Raw genomic sequence first — 17,783 nt, 5'->3', positions numbered from 1 at the left:
CCAAGATGTTCATGTGGTGACACAGGAAGCCCCCTTATGCCTTTTATTTACAAGGTTGTTATTCTCCATCAAATCTAAGTGGTTAAATAGCCTGGATGGAGCTATGTTAGCTGTCATTTATAGCTAATTTCTGTAGGTGATGGTCCCATTCTATCTTCTGTGTCTCCTACCATGGCATATATCCTATTTAATCCTTACCATGGGGACATATGAGCCACTAAGCTATTGGTCTCAATCTACTGTAGCTTCCGAGCCTCCTACTTTGGCATTTTTCCCATGTCATCCTCATTTATGAGTACCTATAGGCCACTTAGCTACAGGTCCCATTCTTTTTTGCCTTCTACACTGGTATTTATTCTACATAATCCTTACCCTGGGTACACGTGGGTCACTTAGCTACTGGTACATTTCTAGCTTCTGTGCCTCCTACCTTGGCATTGAACCCACGTAATCCTCACCTCCGAGTTCACATAGGCCTCTTGGCTACTGGTCCCAATCTATCGTCTGTGCCTCCTACCCTAGCATTTTTCTCATGTACTCTTCATCCCTTAGTACACATATCCCACATAGCTACTGGTTCCATGCCTCTTACCCTGGAATTTATCCCATGCAATCCTCACCCATGAACACATACACTCACCTAAAGAATTATTAGGAACACCATACTAATACGGTGTTGGACCCCCTTTTGCCTTCAGAACTGCCTTAATTCTACGTGGCATTGATTCAACAAGGTGCTGATAGCATTCTTTAGAAATGTTGGCCCATATTGATAGGATAGCATCTTGCAGTTGATGGAGATTTGAGGGATGCATATCCAGGGCACGAAGCTCCCGTTCCACCACATCCCAAATATGCTCTATTGGGTTGAGATCTGGTGACATTTTAGTACAGTGAACTCATTGTCATGTTCAAGAAACCAATTTGAAATGATTCGAGCTTTGTGACATGGTGCATTATCCTGCTGGAAGTATCCATCAGCGGATCGGTACATGGTGGTCATGAAGGGATGGACATGGACAGAAACAATGCTCAGGTAGCCCGTGGCATTTAAACGATGGCCAATTGGCACTAAGGGGCCTAAAGTGTGCCCAGAAAACATCCCCCACACCATTACACCACCACCACCAGCCTGCACAGTGGTAACAAGGCATGATAGATACATGTTCTCATTCTGTTTATGCCAAATTCGGACTCTGCCATTTGAATGTCTCAACAGAAATCGAGATTCATCAGACCAGGCAACATTTTTCCAGTCTTCAACAGTCCAATTTTGGTGAGCTTGTGCAAATTGTAGCTTCTTTTTCCTATTTGTAGTGGAGATGAGTGGTACCCGGTGGGGTCTTCTGCTGTTGTAGCCCACCTTTCTTTCCCATTCTGACATTCAGTTTGGAGTTCAGGAGATTGTCTTGACCAGGACCACAACCCTACATGCATTGAAGCAACTGCCATGTGATTGGTTGACTAGATAATCGCATTAATGAGAAATAGAACAGGTGTTCCTAATAATTCTTTAGGTGAGTGTATATGGGCCACTTAGATCCTGGTCCTATTCTAGCTTCTGTGCCTCTCTATCATCTGTGTTAGAGCTCTCTGGTAGGCTGTTCTAGCAGAAAACAGTCTGTCGGAAATCTCTGGATCCGGCATAGCCGGGTGTTCCCGCATGTGATCTGGCTGCTACCTGGCAAATATCTGGGGATTAGGCTGGACAAAAAAATGCTACTTGCAAGCGGATCTAGAGTTGTCAGGCAGGACATTCTCTGCTGGAACAGCCTGATGGAGAGCTCTAACTCTACTGAGAAACTAGCCTAAGCTGCCATTTATTCTATGAGTCCAAAATACCATTGCGTATGGGTTAGGTGTTATTTGAGAGGGGGATAGATTGAAATTAACTCCACTAAATCAGAATTTTTATATATGCCGGGGGGGGGCTTCTTTCTGATATTAGCCTCGCTGCAGTAAGGTTTGTCAGGAGCTTGTGTTTTTTGCCCTTACCTTGCACGGGTTTCTCAAAGTCGAGCTCCTGCCTACTGCTTACTATCACACAGTCTGAAGTCTCCTGGGAAGAACATCTTATACTCGAGAATCACAGTGGATTTAAAACTGCATTGTTTTCTTGTCAGATGTAATTTCCTCGCTGCAGGGCGGCTTACAAGTTTATTTTGTAGCACACCTATGATGGGTAAATAATTAGGAATCAAAACAGAAGTGCAAAGCATTGAGATCCACCACTGTTCATAGACAGCGCCAAGTACAGCTTATCCTCTGCCCCTGAATATTAGCAAATTGTACATTTGATTAAGGGTACTTTCACACTAGTGTTATTCCTTTCCGGTATTGAGTTCAGTCCTAGGGGCTCAATACCAGAAAAAAAACGCTTTACTTTTATCCTAGTGCATTCTGAATGGAGAGCAATCCATTCAGTATGCATCAGGATGTCTTCGGTTCAGTCACTCTTATGTTATTTGGCCGGAGAAAATACCGCAACATGCGGTCTGCGCATGTGAAAAAAATAAATACTGGATCCGTTTTTCCAGATGACACCCATGAGACGGATCTGGTATTGCAATGCATTTGTGAGACGGACCCGCATCCGGATCCTTTTACAAATGCTATCCGTTTGTGCATCAATTTCAGGATCCGGCAGGCAGTTCCGGGCAAGGGAACTGCCTGCCGGATCCTCACGACGCAAGTGTAAAAAAAAACTAAGTCGTGTAGAAGCTTTGTAAAGAGAATTTAAAACAGAGAAATTAAAAACAGATAGAAAAATTGGCCATGTCCTTTTGGTGGAATTTTTCTGACCTTTTGCTTTTTTTGTGGTGTTTTTCTGTGGTGTTTGTGGTTGTCATAAAGTAAATGCTACTGGGCAAACAGACTATAGACATTTACTAAAGACCAGTGTTGCATAGGCAAGTCTTAGTAAAAACGTCCCAAATGGTGGAAGATCGGACACATGTATGCCTCTTAATACATTTTCTGCACATTCAGTCCGTGCGCCGGTACCTTGTTTTGCAACGTAAACTTCTGATGTAATCTTTGGCAGTTTTTGGGCACGTATGTTGTTAACCCTTGACACAGACAGTTTTCACCTCAAAGACTGAGTCTAATCTGACGTCATTTTATGTGTTAATAACTTTGAAATGTGTTTACTTATAAAAATCTATTCTGAGATTGTTTCCTGGTGACACATTGTAATTTATGTTAGTGGTAGGTCAGTATCTAAAATTTACAGAACATTTGGAAAAATTCACAATTTTCTAAATTTGAATTTCTCTGTTTATCAGTGATACCTTATAAAATAATTATTAATTAGCATTCTCCACGTGTCTACTTTATGTTGGCATTGTTTTGTAAATGTCACTTTACTTTTTTATGATGTTAGCAGGCTTAGAATTTTGGAAGCATTTTTTTTTATTTTTCGAGAAAATTAGCAAAAAAGATTGTACGGACCTTTTTATAGAAACTCAATGTATTCAAAACTGAAACAAGGCCCTTTTTTTCCCAACCCTTTAGGTGTTGCACATAAATTAACTCAAAATGGAAGTGAAATTTTGCATTTTCATAGATTTGTTCCTGTAAGAAAGTGAAGGGTAACAACAGACCAACCCATTTGTGGTTGTAAATAGTGATGAGCTCAGTATTGAAAAATTTGATTTGACTGCTTCTCGGCATTTTACAAAATTACTTTGTCACGTAATGCATTTCTTTGTAAGTAGCGGGCGCAATGACATGGAGCGGCGATTGCGCTGCCCCCCATCATTTTACCCCTCATAGCTGATTGCTGCATCTGACAGCAATAACACAGTGTAAAATAAAAATACATTTTTTTTAATGAAATCATACTTACCTCAACCACTTGATCACGAAGAGCTAACCGCCGCCATCTTGATTGTAGATCTCATGCAGCCCATGATGACAGCAGTAGAAGGAGGTTTGGCTTGAAAGTCAATCAGTAATTTTTGTGCTCTATTTAAATCCTGTTGTGGGAATTTTATTATGCGGACATTTTATCTTAGGATGTGTGTGTGTTTTATAGATTGTCATCTGTCTCCCTGTGTCGGATTTAGCCAAAGAACGCTCTAGCAGAGGGTACTTTGGCTGAATCGGGACCAGTGGCAAAACCGTCAGTATGAAAACCTTCTCGTGGGCTTGGAGCGCTATCCCTTTCTGGATACATATCTGCTTTTAAGACATGCATATCTGCCTTGTCGGTATACTTGTACCGTATACTGACAATAGCCGTAGCAATGCCTCGCAGATAATCTTAAACCTATGAGAACCAGTAGAATGATCTTTATTAGATACTGATCACTCTGGAGCAGTATTAAATGAGGTCCATGCTGACAGTGATGGGGGTGGGCAGGCCACCTGGCTGGTCGGGTAATGGGCATGACTCATCCTTCCTTACGGGGATGGGGTGTGTCCATTGTCTGCCCAGCCACATTGGCTGCCCCTCCCTGTCCTTTGATATGTCATCACTTCCTGTATCCTTGTCTTGGGCCAGCCCCTTTTACACCTTTTGTTTAGTCAATAAAAGACAGACTGAGCAAGGAGGAAGGGGGAAGATGCTCAGGAGAATTCAATCAAGATGGTAGCATTTGGGTGGTTCTCTGGCTGCGGCTGATGGAGGATGGAGTTACCTTTTTCCTTACATAAACTTTGATGCGAGCTGATTGCAACCAATATTTTTTACCACAACAATCCCTAAATCCTTTTTTTATTGAACCTGCTACGTGATTCCTGTATGTTTGCTAGTTCCCTAAGCAGATTCGTGTATATCTGACCCGAATAGTCTACCGGATTTGTCTGTCTTCTCCTTGCTTGCTTTTATGTTTGAACTCAGACTGCTTAGTAACTGTTCTCCTGCCTTTGCATCTCTGTACCTTTAGTCTCTATTGATTCTGGCTTGCTTTTTTCTGTTATTGCTGTTGGTGGAAGATCAGGTGTCATTTGACTGCTCAGTTTCTGACCCTGGTTAGTATGACTACTCACCCTGTCCACTCCATCTGTCAGCATTTAGCTGGTTATCTCAAAATAGATTCCATGTAACTTACAGGGATCACACAGGGTTATCTAGTTAGGTTCCTGATAGGGAGATCACTCTTATAAGGGCAGCTATTACGCTGTAGACAGGGTCCAGTAGAGATAGGATTATTACAGGTCAAGTTTGCCAGCTCTTGTTGACCCTGGTAGCTAGCCTCAAGTCTTGCAGTGAGTGCACAGTTTGCTGAACAGGTTACTTCTGCCCCATCAATTCTGCTGCAGGGCAAATTTGCCAACTCTTGTTAAACCGGGGAGCTAGTGGCAAGTCTGGTAGTGGATACAAAGTTTGCTGGACAAGTGACTTGTGTCCCATCAGTTTTGCCTACAGTTAGTGAACTATGAGGAACCCTTTTAGGAAATATGCTTCATTGCAGAAAAACCTCTATAATACTATAACTAAAATAAAGGTACAAGTAAAAAGTAAACTGATCATGGGATTAAAAGGCCAATGGATGCATCTCTGTTGACCCAGGTATGGTACGTACGTGACAATTTTATCTACGTGGTACATTTTCCTCCATGTTCTGACATAGCCTTGAAACTTTAACAGATATCTTAATGAATGTCAAAAAATTGCTTTTCATATTGCATTAAGTTTTACCTTTCACTTTGTTGTCCTTTAAGCCACTGCTCGGAAACTCGTAACCTCTAACACAGAACAGCCAGCGGAGGTTACGTTCCAATTACCTGTAATGTTACATGAGTCACCGGTGCTGGACTTTACCTTCTGCCAGTAACATTTTCGATTAATAATTCCTGAACTGACTCTGATGTCAAAACCTCTTCCCTGGATACCAGATTAATATGGAATTAATATAATAGAAATTCTGAATACATTGATAGAAATAATATATTTCTTTAAAAAGTTGTATAGAACAAGGTAATCCTGTAGAGAATATTAGTAATAAAGTAACCTTCTCAGAAACAAATTCCAAATAATCACCCTCAGTACTTCTAAGTGCATTAGGGTTGAGCGAATCAAAGTATCCAAAGTAGAGTTTGATCCGAATTTCTGGGATAAGCTGAATTTCCTCGTGCTTCGTGGTAATGAATTCTCTGAAATGGGGGGGGTGAAATGACACTCACATCCACTTGATCGCGTAGAGGCCGCCAGCGGCCATCTTTATTGAAGATACTGCATGAAATCTTGTGCACACTGACGTAGGACGTCAGCACTCCAGCCGGCATGCCATTGATGACATTATCACATCACCGCGTGAGATTTCGAACAGTGTCTATAATAAAGATGGCTGGGGGCCTCTACGCGATCAACTGGATAAGGTGAGTATTCTCCCCACCCCCGCCCACCGGATTAACCCCTGAAAACTTTTAATGTTCATCTCAGATGCCGCAATCAGCAATAAATGAGGCATCTGAACTTCTTTGTGGAATTCGTTGAAGAAGCTGAATCAAAGTTTTGATAACTAACAGTGATCCTAGAACATCAAGTAATATCTTAAATACAGTTGAGCGAAGTGAGCTACGGATGCTTAATCCGAAGTCGCTTTGCTCAAAACTTCAGAATAACACTGTACGGAAATTCGTCTCTGTATAGTATTAGAATGTATGGGCTCCGATGAGCCGAATTAGGTTATTTACAAAGTTGTGCAAGACTTCATTGAATAACTTCGGAAATTGATTATTACAGTAAAAAAAACACTTCAAAACTTGGCTTTGGGTTCGGAGTGGTACCTTGGAACCGAAGCCGAGTTTGGTTCCAAGGTTGCTCACTGTAAAAATAATTTACCAAAGTTATAAGTTATTCAATGAAGTCGCACGCAACTCTGGGAATAACTGACTTCACCTCAGCGGAGGCAGTACATTATAATGCTGTATGGCGAAGGATCTCCATACAGCATTATAACAATTTTTTTACCCAAGCGACTTCGGATGTAGCATCCAAAGTCGCTTCATTCGTCACTAAACCTAAACATTGTAAAAACTACGGGGCATATTTATTAAGACCGGCGTTTTAGCCCCCGGTCTTAATAAAGCCTGGGGATGAGCGAACCAGTGGAAGTTTGGGTTCACCGGGTTAGGCCGAACTTAAGGTCAAAGTTCGGGTTCGGGACCCAAACTTGACCCCGAACCCCATTGAAGTCAACTTCACTTTATTATTTTACGTTATATCGGAAAATAATAGCATTCTTAAGACAGAATGCAAAACAATATGGCACTTAAGAGTCATCCACTTGATCGCTCTGCAGCAGCTTGTCCTATCTTCACTGAACAGCTCCTGCCAAAGGACCTGCGATGTGTGTCATCGCGAGAGCGCTGTGACATCATCGCGCACATCGCAGGTACTTTGGCAAGTCCTGTTCAGTGAAGATCAAGTGGATGAGTCCTGTTTAGTGAAGCGCGATAAAGTGGATGAGTGATATTGTTATGCATTCTGTCTTAAGAATGCTATTATTTTCCGATATAACCATGTTATAATGGAAAATAATAAAATCACCCGAACACCGAACCCGGACTTCAGTGAAAAAGTCCAGGTTTTGGGTCCGGGTACCCAAACTCGCAAAGTTTAGTACAAACCTTAACTTTGCAGTTCGGGTTCACTCATCCCTAATAAAGCCCCATGGCTGGTGGTGGATCCTCCACCAGTCCTAAATGTAAGACAGCTTCCTAGCTGTCTAACATTTAGACCTTTTTTTAATGCCTGAAACAGGCGTAGAAAATGGTAAATGAGAGAGATTGAGGGAGGGAGAGAGAGAGGGAGAGATAGAGATAGTGATTGAGGAAGGAAAAGAGACTAATATACAAATGTCGGTTCTTAGTGAGAAACGATAGCATCAAACAGTGGCAAGATGCTCTCAATCATGTACCGACTTACTGATAGCCAAAGAACGAAATGAATAATAAGAAAAGAGAAAATAAGATAAAAATGGAAAAGTGACAGTTATAAGTGAAGAACGGATTCAGCTGAGCAAACAGCTACAAGTTTTAAAAACTGATAAATTGCACAGAAAATTGACTCCTAAAATCTGTACAACATTTAAAGGATTTTGAATAAGCACAACATGCACCCAAATATCTATGGAAAGCTATATTCTTGGTCATGGCCATCAGATACTATAACACAAATTTAGGTCGAACACAGATGGCCCTCATTTACTAAAACATGTGAATCCTGGATACCAGTCTAATAAAAGGAGGTTGTTGGAATTATTCGAGCCAGATTCATTTAATTGTGGAATGTTGAATGTCTGTCCGTTCACCAATAACTGACTCACTCAGGTAGTCTCCCAAACCTGGACCATGCTCTGCTGCAACACGCCTGCTTATCCACTATTAGAGAGGGCCTTGCGGTTCGCCCGGCGGTTGTTTCGCGGCAAACTTTGCATGTTCGCGATTTGCCGAACATGTGAACATATGGAGATATTTGTGCCTGTCATATTCTTTTACATTGTGAAGAACTTTGACCCATGTTGACACATCCATCAGGTGGTACAGGACAGCCAATTGAGACGTTTCAGCACATGGACAGACCCCCTACCTTATAAATAAACCTGATCTGGCCACCATTTTACATTCAGTGTTTTGCCAGTGTAGGGAGAGGTTGCTGTGTGGAGCAGGGACAGGCTGTTAGGGACACCAAACGCTAGCTAATAGGGCCACAAAAGTCCTTTTAAGGACTGGTATAGGTGTGCAATCTATATGTGTGATACACAGAGGGGTGTGATATACTTATAATATACTTTTATAATGAGTCAAAAACACATAGATCTATATAGTGATCACCTGGAAGTCAGGGGCCTAGGGGCTTACTAGGGCCATTTTTATAAAGGGTAAGGTTCCGGACGGGGTCGCTCTTATCAGGGTGGGTGGTCTGTGGTTAGGCTATCAGGGCCAGAATAGCACCCCCCTGTAGGGCAATATCAGGGACAGTTCTTTGCCCACCCTGTCCTTCAATACCACATCATCATCTAGCCCAGGGATGGATGTTTTTTTGCTTTCCCTCCGGGATTCATGGATGTGCACTGGAACCCCCCGGATTGTGGTAGGACATATGGTTTCTGATTTGGTGCCGCCAAGCACTTGTTATTGCCGACCACATCTATGCTTTTTTGCAGACTTTAATAATTAAATTTATTTTCATTTTGAGGGATATCTTTTCCATTCACACGTCCGCAAAATGGGTCTGCATCCGATCCGCAATTTTGCGGAACGGGTGCAGACCCATTAATTTTTATTGGGGCCAGAATGTGCTGTCCGCATCCACATTTGCGGATTCACATCCGCATTTGCGGATCCGCACTTCCGCATCCATGCTTCAGTTTCCGCTATTGCAGACAAGATTAGGCATTTTCTATTATAGTGCCGGCGATGTGCAGTCCACAAATTGCGGAATGCACACTGCCGGTGTCCGTGTTTTGCGGATCTGCAAAACACTTATGGACGTGTGAATGGACCCTCATAGTAACATTATTGAAGGGTATGTTTTATCTTCATGTATATTCTAATGGGTTGCCTTCCTTGTACAATGTTATAATATACTTTCTATGTTAGACAGTATATTATAGTGCATTTGTATTGTGCGGCAGTTGTGTGCGGTTCTGCTGCGATACTGCAGGTATATAGAGGGGCAAGCGTTATTGAAACAAATAATTTCTACTGGTGTGATATACCAGTCGCCCCCCAAAAAACTGATTGAAGCGGGGTGTTTTATACCAATATACTTTCTTTATAGTGCACTTGGGTACTGTATAGTTCATTTGCGCATGCGCGTACGCGAAAATTATATTGCAGATATTTCACATTGAAAAAAAATCATGAATGGAGATCATAAATTTGAGTAATACATCTGGTATGTCACTGTCCATGTTGTGGGACTATTTGTGCACTTCTAGTAATTTTTTCTTGGCTGCAAATATGAGCTGAAGATTTTTCAGGTTCGCCTGCCATTAAAATGAAATGGGACACGTTGCGAACTTGTGGTTCACGAACATTAGATTGTGTTCGCGACCCATCCCGGCAGGTGTTCGTTCCATCACTATCCACTATATTGTATAACCCAATGTCCTTAGATTATCCAAACCAGGGTTAGTTTAGTAGGTATAACCAGGTTCTTGAGATATAAGGCTTACATCTTGAAAATTTACTATGATTAAGTCTACTTCTTATTTAGCCAGCTATATACGTAAATTATCCATATTGACCAAGATAATAAGGGTACGACAGTAAATAACCCTTCAAGGCAATTTCTTTGGTAGTTTTAATACATTTTACAGTATATTAGGTCATGGGATCAGTTTTACTGTGAATTCTTGGATATAGGAATAAATAGGCTTAAGCTATGGCTAAGTGAATAAATAAACAGTCCTTTAGGTGGGGTCAGATCTCAGTTATCTCTTGTAGAGGGTTCAATAGATTAGAGCTTACTGTATGTGATATAGAGCTTACACCCTTAGTGATGGGCATGTTGTATTTCAGAATATTGCTTAACACGTGTGAGTTTTTGCACATCGGCAGATACATCGGTAATGTAACCTTTAAGCTGTAGTTAGAAACTGAGAAATGGTGCAAACAAAAATCTAAAATGATCCCTTTCATACACAGGATCATTGGTTACATACCTACTAAAACTTTGCTCTGTCTGTCCCAATTATTTTGCTGCCTGCTTTTCTACTGTATATAATATACACAACCACTTATTTTATATAGAATTGAATTTCCAAAATAATTTAAAAATTACTTCTCGCTGCTGCGAATAACAATGATTCAAGTTTTACTTTTACCAGCATTCATCTGCCATACCTTCTAGCAACACTGTTTTCTTGTCAATCAGAAATCACAGAATTTTCCTTTTTTTTCTCTTTAGCGATTTGGATGGTGAAGCTGCAGACTCATGTACGCACCTGAGCATTGGGATAGAGTAGTACCGGGGGGGGGGGTGTCTCGGCTTGTCAAGTGTAGGCTTTTGATCTTGTGACAGTGATGTCTGGTGCTCCCTGGATACATGTGTTTTTCAGTGCTTGGGTTGTTTATGTTGTCTTTTAATAATGCCATTAAATTTAGGTTGGGATAATGATGGAGCATCTGCCCAAGTTGCATAGTGTCCTCTGTCCTGCTGTTATTTGCATGACAATAGAAATTATATTGGCACTGAGGCTTATAAATGAGGACTACTTTCACTCCAAAAATGTAAAGAATTCATAAACTTGGTGCATTCATCCAGTATTTATGGGTACATTTATTATTGCAGTGGATTCATTTTCCCTAAGTATTTCTATATGGAGGAATGTTTTGAATAACGTATGATGCGTCAGCACCGCAAATAACCAGGTTTTTTTCCTTCTACAAAAGGAATGACTGAGCAGTTGTCACAGCCTAGCCCATTTTACTAAAGACATGTGTAATGGGGACTTGTCACTGGGAAAAAGTTCATACTAAGTGGCATTGAGAGATTATTGCCTTATTAGGACTGCCGAGAAATTTGACAAGTGAAGACGTTGACTTGGGTGCCAATAGGAATAAAAGCTTTTCTTCTAGTCCTCAGATTGGCACCTTGAGAAATCACAATTGTAGTTTCTAGTCTAGGGGCTTTAAAGCGGATTTATTAAAATTAATCTTAATTTTTGAAGAACGTAAGTTTTTTGCATTCAGACTTTGCGTTTCATACTGTTTTTAATATCTCTTCTCACTGTCCTGGGCATTAGTGTTGAGCGAATCAAAGTCCACAAAGTGGACTTCGATCTGAATTGCAGGGAATATTTGATTCAATGTGATGCCAAATTTCATTATGCTTCGTGGTGACTAATCAAATTTTCCTGAAAAGCGCTAAATTTTTAAAAAAATAATACTTACCTCCTCCATTTAAGCACAAAGAGTTGGCCACCATCTTGATAAAACATCTCACACAAAGTCCCGTGCACGGTAACGTATGACATCACCACACCGCCTGACATAATGACATTATCATGGGCTGCGCAAAATTTTGTGCTAGATCTTCAATCAAAATGGAGGCGGGCGCCTCTTTGCGATTAAATGGATGAGGTAAGTATGGTTTACTTTATTTTTTAATTTGTTTTATTTTATACTGTAATTGCTATCAGATGCCGCGATCAACTACGAATGTGGCATATGAGGGGTACAATGATGGGGAGCGGCACAATTACGACTCCTGTCCTGGTCATTGCATCCACTACTTACAAAGAAATGCGCTTTGTGGCAAAGCAGACAAATATAATTTTTCAATACTTTGCTCATCTCTACTGGGCATGCTATAGTTTATTAGTATACTGTCAACATTAGTCCGTTCTTGTAGTATGCTTGACAAAGAGACCGAAGTTGTCGTGAAAGCTCGCTAACTAACCTCATTGCTTCCATATTTGTTGGCCATTTAAAGGTCTCAGACATGTAAGACTCTTAATTGTATTTCTCTTAATAAGAGCAATAAGCTACCACTCTTCTCAGAAGAAAATAAATCTAACCCTTGGCATTCAGGCAGATTTATTAGACAGTGGCCCAGAATCTTAGAATCTTTAAAAAAGTAGCGCAATTTGGGGCAACTAGGGTTTCTACAATTTTCTTTATATGCTTGAAAGGGTGTAGGACTTGCAAGAAGAGAGCACGGCTTCAAAGGAAAGGGTGTGAAACCTAAGATGCAATGCTGGTTCACCCCCACTGATCTTCCTGCTCAGAGTAGCTCCGGCTCCGAAGGTCAGTGCCAAAACTACACTGCTTCATCCATTGTGTAGTGGATGGAGTTGGCTATATTGAAGTCAATGGGATCAGCGCTGCAGTTGCGAGCCCCGTCCACTGCATCATGTATGGAGCCGGTGCCTGAACAATTCTGAAACAGCTGACTGCCAGATGTGCATAGTGTGGAACCCCCACCAATCAGATGTTGATGACTTATCCTAGGGATTGGCCATCCATAGTGGAGGAGTAGATGACCCATTTACAGTTTCACGGTTATTTCAGTTTATTTTTAATATAGTTTAGGGACATTTTTGTAATCTACTTTATTAGTGAAAGATGTTTCTCTGTGCTAGAAAACAAATAGTGAAGCGTCTTCTTAGCAAAGCCCTAACAGAGTAACCAAGGAGAGCCAGTCTTCAGTCTTCAGTTCTACTGAGCACTGAGGACAACTGTGTGTAACATGCAGAATCCTTTTGGCACCAGGAGAGGTATAAAGTGGATTCTAATTGCATTTTATTGGAGCCCATCTGGCACGAGGAAAGTTATGGAGTGGGCTCGGCATGCATTCCCCAGATTTAAAGGAGGCCGTTATGGCACATCACAGGTAGAATTTAGTGTTAGGTTCCCATCTTACAGAGATCGCCTTGACGTTTGGCAGACGGGCCCAATAATATTGTACAAAATGCATTTGCCAAGAATCTCAAATTTACTAAATAAGCGTAGCATTAGCATCAGAATACTTTCTTGTACTTTATTTGGTTTGCAGAGTGCTGTTGCATTGTCTTTTTTTTCCTAACATGCAGAAGCCTTCAGCCTACCTCATGTAACTAGTCCCTGACTATGTCATGTATATGCGCTCTGTCACTGCCCATTACTCCTGCCTATCTGCCTTGTTACATATAGATGTCTTCAGTGCTCAGTAGTATCCTGAAGACTATAGATGGATTGTCCTTAGCTCAGTTAGAACTTTGCTAAGGAGACTTTTTATCCCCCCCGTTTTCTAGTACAAAGAAACATCTTTCCCTAATAAAGTATATAACAAAAATGTTTTACATGCCTGTCCCTGCACTATATTATAAATAAACTGAAATTAAAGTCACACTTTAAGGTCTAGTTCACACTTTATATCGGTGATTGTGAGTAGCGATGACCAAATTATTCAAAAGTTTGATTTGGCTGCTTCCTGAATTTTACAAAGAAATCCGCTTTGTGATTAATTACTTTGTAACGAAGCAAATTTCTTTGTAAGTAGTGGTTGCGATGATGAGGAACGGCGATTGCGACGCTCCCCATTATTGTACCCCTTAGATGCCGCATTCATACATGATCGGGGCATTTGGTATAAATAACAGAGTGTCAAATTAAAATAAAAAAATTAAATCATACTTACCTGATCCATTCGCTTCTGACGGGCCGGCCGCCACCATGTTGATTGAAAATCTGGTCTGAAATCTCGCGCCGCCCGTAATGACATTATCACACTGGCCAGCGAGGTGACATCATACATTATAGCGCACAGGATTTTGTGCAAGATCTTCAAGTAAGGTGGTGATAGCCGGCCTGTCGATAGCAAATGGATCATATAAGTATGACTTTTTTTGTTAAATCAATGTTTTTTACACTTTTTTAGGGTAAATTGATTTGTTACCATGAACCACAAGGAAATTCGGCTTTGCAGCTAAATTAATTTATCCTAAAATCCAAATTAAAGTCCACTTTGTGGACTTTTATTCGCTCAACACTAATTTTGAGCCAAAACCAGGTGCTGGGCAAAAATACGGAACAGGTACAAATCTTTCTATTAGACCTTATCTCTGTCCAGGCTCAACTCCTGGTTTTGTCTAAAAATCACTGGTGGAAATTAATGACCAAACATTTATCAAAACACTTAAACGGGCACCTCCAACTTGGACATTGGGGGCATATTGCTAGGATATGCCCCCAATGTCTGATACGTGTAGGTCCCATCTCTGGGACCTGCACCTTTACTTAGAAAGGCACACCCTCCATGGGTAGCCATCATTCATTAAATCCTATGGGAGCGCAGAGAGTAGCCAAAAGGCACGCTCGGCTATTTTCTGCACTCCCATTGAAATGAATGGGAAGCACACCATACAAGCGCAACCAACGTTCCATTCACTTCTATGGGGCTGAAAGGCAGTTACCCAGGATCCTTAGAAGAAAGACACCCAGAAAGCAATTGTCTAGAGTACCCATATAATAGGAGACAGGTAGTGTTTGGCGAACTTGCATTTTCAAGTTCGGCGTACAAGGTTCAGGTTCGGGTTATCTAAGAATTCCGTTATGGATTCCGCTACCATGGACCATAACTAGGGATGAGCGAACTCGAACTGTATAGTTCGGGTTCGTACCGAATTTTGGGGTGTCCGTGACACGGACCCGAACCCGGACATTTTCGTAAAAGTCCGGGTTCGGGTTCGGTGTTCGTCGCTTTCTTCGCGCTTTTGTGACGCTTTCTTGGCGCTTTTTGAAAGGCTGCAAAGCAGCCAATCAACAAGCGTCATACTACTTGCCCCAAGAGGCCATCACAGCCATGCCTACTATTGGCATGGCTGTGATTGGCCAGAGCACCATGTGACCCAGCCTCTATTTAAGCTGGAGTCACATAGCGCCGCCCGTCACTCTGCTCTGATTAGCGTAGGGAGAGGTTGCGGCTGCGACAGTAGGGCGAGATTAGGCAGATTAACTCCTCCAAAGGACTTGATTAACTGATCGATCTGCAGCTGTGGATCATTGAGCTGCTGATCCTCAATTGCTCACTGTTTTTAGGCTGCCCAGACCGTTTGTCAGTCACATTTTTCTGGGGTGATCGGCGGCCATTTTGTGTCTTGTGGTGCGCCAGCACAAGCTGCGACCAAGTGCATTTAACCCTCAATGGTGTGGTTGTTTTTTGGCTAAAGCCTACATCAGGGTGAAGCTGTCACACCAAGTGCATTTAACCAGCAATAGTCTGTTCATTTTTTGGCCATATACTAAATCAGGGGCAAGCTGCGCCTGTCACCAAGTGCATTTAACCCTCAATGGTGTGGTTGTTTTTTGGCTAAAGCCTACATCAGGGTGAAGCTGTCACACCAAGTGCATTTAACCAGCAATAGTCTGTTTATTTTTTGGCCATATCCCAGTCTAATTCTGTCACTAAATCCATACCGGTCACCCAGCGCCTAAATACTAGGCCTCAAATTTATATCCCGCTAAATCTGTCCTTAGTGCTGTAGCTGGGCGAGTTATTTAGTGTCCGTTCAAGCACATTTCTTGTTCTGGGTTGAAATACAATTCCCAATTTAGCAATTTCATAATTTAGTGGTTTCTGCTATATCAGAGCTATTTGAAATCTATCCCTAAAAGGGTATATAATATTCAAGGTGCACATTGGGTCATTCAGAATAACTTCACACACACCCGCTACTGTGTATTTCCAAGTCTAATTCTGGCACTAAACCCATACCTGTCACCCAGCGCCTAAATACTAGGCCTCAAATTTATATCCCGCTAAATCTGTCCTTAGTGCTGTAGCTGGGCGAGTTATTTAGTGTCCGTTCAAGCACATTTCTTGTTCTGGGTTGAAATACAATTCCCAATTTAGCAATTTCATAATTTAGTGGTTTCTGCTATATCAGAGCTATTTGAAATCTATCCCTAAAAGGGTATATAATATTCAAGGTGCACATTGGGTCATTCAGAATAACTTCACACACACCCGCTACTGTGTATTTCCAAGTCTAATTCTGGCACTAAACCCATACCTGTCACCCAGCGCCTAAATACTAGGCCTCAAATTTATATCCCGCTAAATCTGTCCTTAGTGCTGTAGCTGGGCGAGTTATTTAGTGTCCGTTCAAGCACATTTCTTGTTCTGGGTTGAAATACAATTCCCAATTTAGCAATTTCATAATTTAGTGGTTTCTGCTATATCAGAGCTATTTGAAATCTATCCCTAAAAGGGTATATAATATTCAAGGTGCACATTGGGTCATTCAGAATAACTTCACACACACCCGCTACTGTGTATTTCCAAGTCTAATTCTGGCACTAAACCCATACCTGTCACCCAGCGCCTAAATACTAGGCCTCAAATTTATATCCCGCTAAATCTGTCCTTAGTGCTGTAGCTGGGCGAGTTATTTAGTGTCCGTTCAAGCACATTTCTTGTTCTGGGTTGAAATACAATTCCCAATTTAGCAATTTCATAATTTAGTGGTTTCTGCTATATCAGAGCTATTTGAAATCTATCCCTAAAAGGGTATATAATATTCAAGGTGCACATTGGGTCATTCAGAATAACTTCACACACACCCGCTACTGTGTATTTCCAAGTCTAATTCTGGCACTAAACCCATACCTGTCACCCAGCGCCTAAATACTAGGCCTCAAATTTATATCCCGCTAAATCTGTCCCTAGTGCTGTAGCTGGGCGAGTTATTTAGTGTCCGTTCAAGCACATTTCTTGTTCTGGGTTGAAATACAATTCCCAATTTAGCAATTTCATAATTTAGTGGTTTCTGCTATATCAGAGCTATTTGAAATCTATCCCTAAAAGGGTATATAATATTCAAGGTGCACATTGGGTCATTCAGAATAACTTCACACACACCCGCTACTGTGTATTTCCAAGTCTAATTCTGGCACTAAACCCATACCTGTCACCCAGCGCCTAAATACTAGGCCTCAAATTTATATCCCGCTAAATCTGTCCTTAGTGCTGTAGCTGGGCGAGTTATTTAGTGTCCGTTCAAGCACATTTCTTGTTCTGGGTTGAAATACAATTCCCAATTTAGCAATTTCATAATTTAGTGGTTTCTGCTATATCAGAGCTATTTGAAATCTATCCCTAAAAGGGTATATAATATTCAAGGTGCACATTGGGTCATTCAGAATAACTTCACACACACCCGCTACTGTGTATTTCCAAGTCTAATTCTGGCACTAAACCCATACCTGTCACCCAGCGCCTAAATACTAGGCCTCAAATTTATATCCCGCTAAATCTGTCCTTAGTGCTGTAGCTGGGCGAGTTATTTAGTGTCCGTTCAAGCACATTTCTTGTTCTGGGTTGAAATACAATTCCCAATTTAGCA

At 41.3% G+C, this 17,783-nt stretch overlaps 1 protein-coding gene across 6 annotated transcripts in view; it reads left to right on the top strand.

Annotated features, from left to right (window-relative positions):
* The window catches only part of CTNNA2 (catenin alpha 2), a 1,975,930-nt gene that overhangs the window by 1,383,185 nt on the left and 574,962 nt on the right, over positions 1-17,783 (top strand). Inside the window, exon 8 of one of the 6 annotated variants that reach the window (XM_044295246.1) lies at positions 7,378-7,394. The exons of the other annotated variants lie outside the window; for them this stretch is intronic. Within the exon in view, the coding sequence (XP_044151181.1) occupies positions 7,378-7,394 (17 nt within the window). The remainder of the gene's footprint in view (positions 1-7,377; positions 7,395-17,783) is intronic. 6 annotated transcript variants of the gene reach the window in all.

The sequence above is a fragment of the Bufo gargarizans genome, chromosome 1, assembly GCF_014858855.1.
Source record: "Bufo gargarizans isolate SCDJY-AF-19 chromosome 1, ASM1485885v1, whole genome shotgun sequence".
In the NCBI taxonomy this organism is placed as follows: domain Eukaryota; kingdom Metazoa; phylum Chordata; class Amphibia; order Anura; family Bufonidae; genus Bufo; species Bufo gargarizans.
Note: the sequence above shows the minus strand (reverse complement) of the source record. Positions and strands in the feature narration are given on the sequence as shown.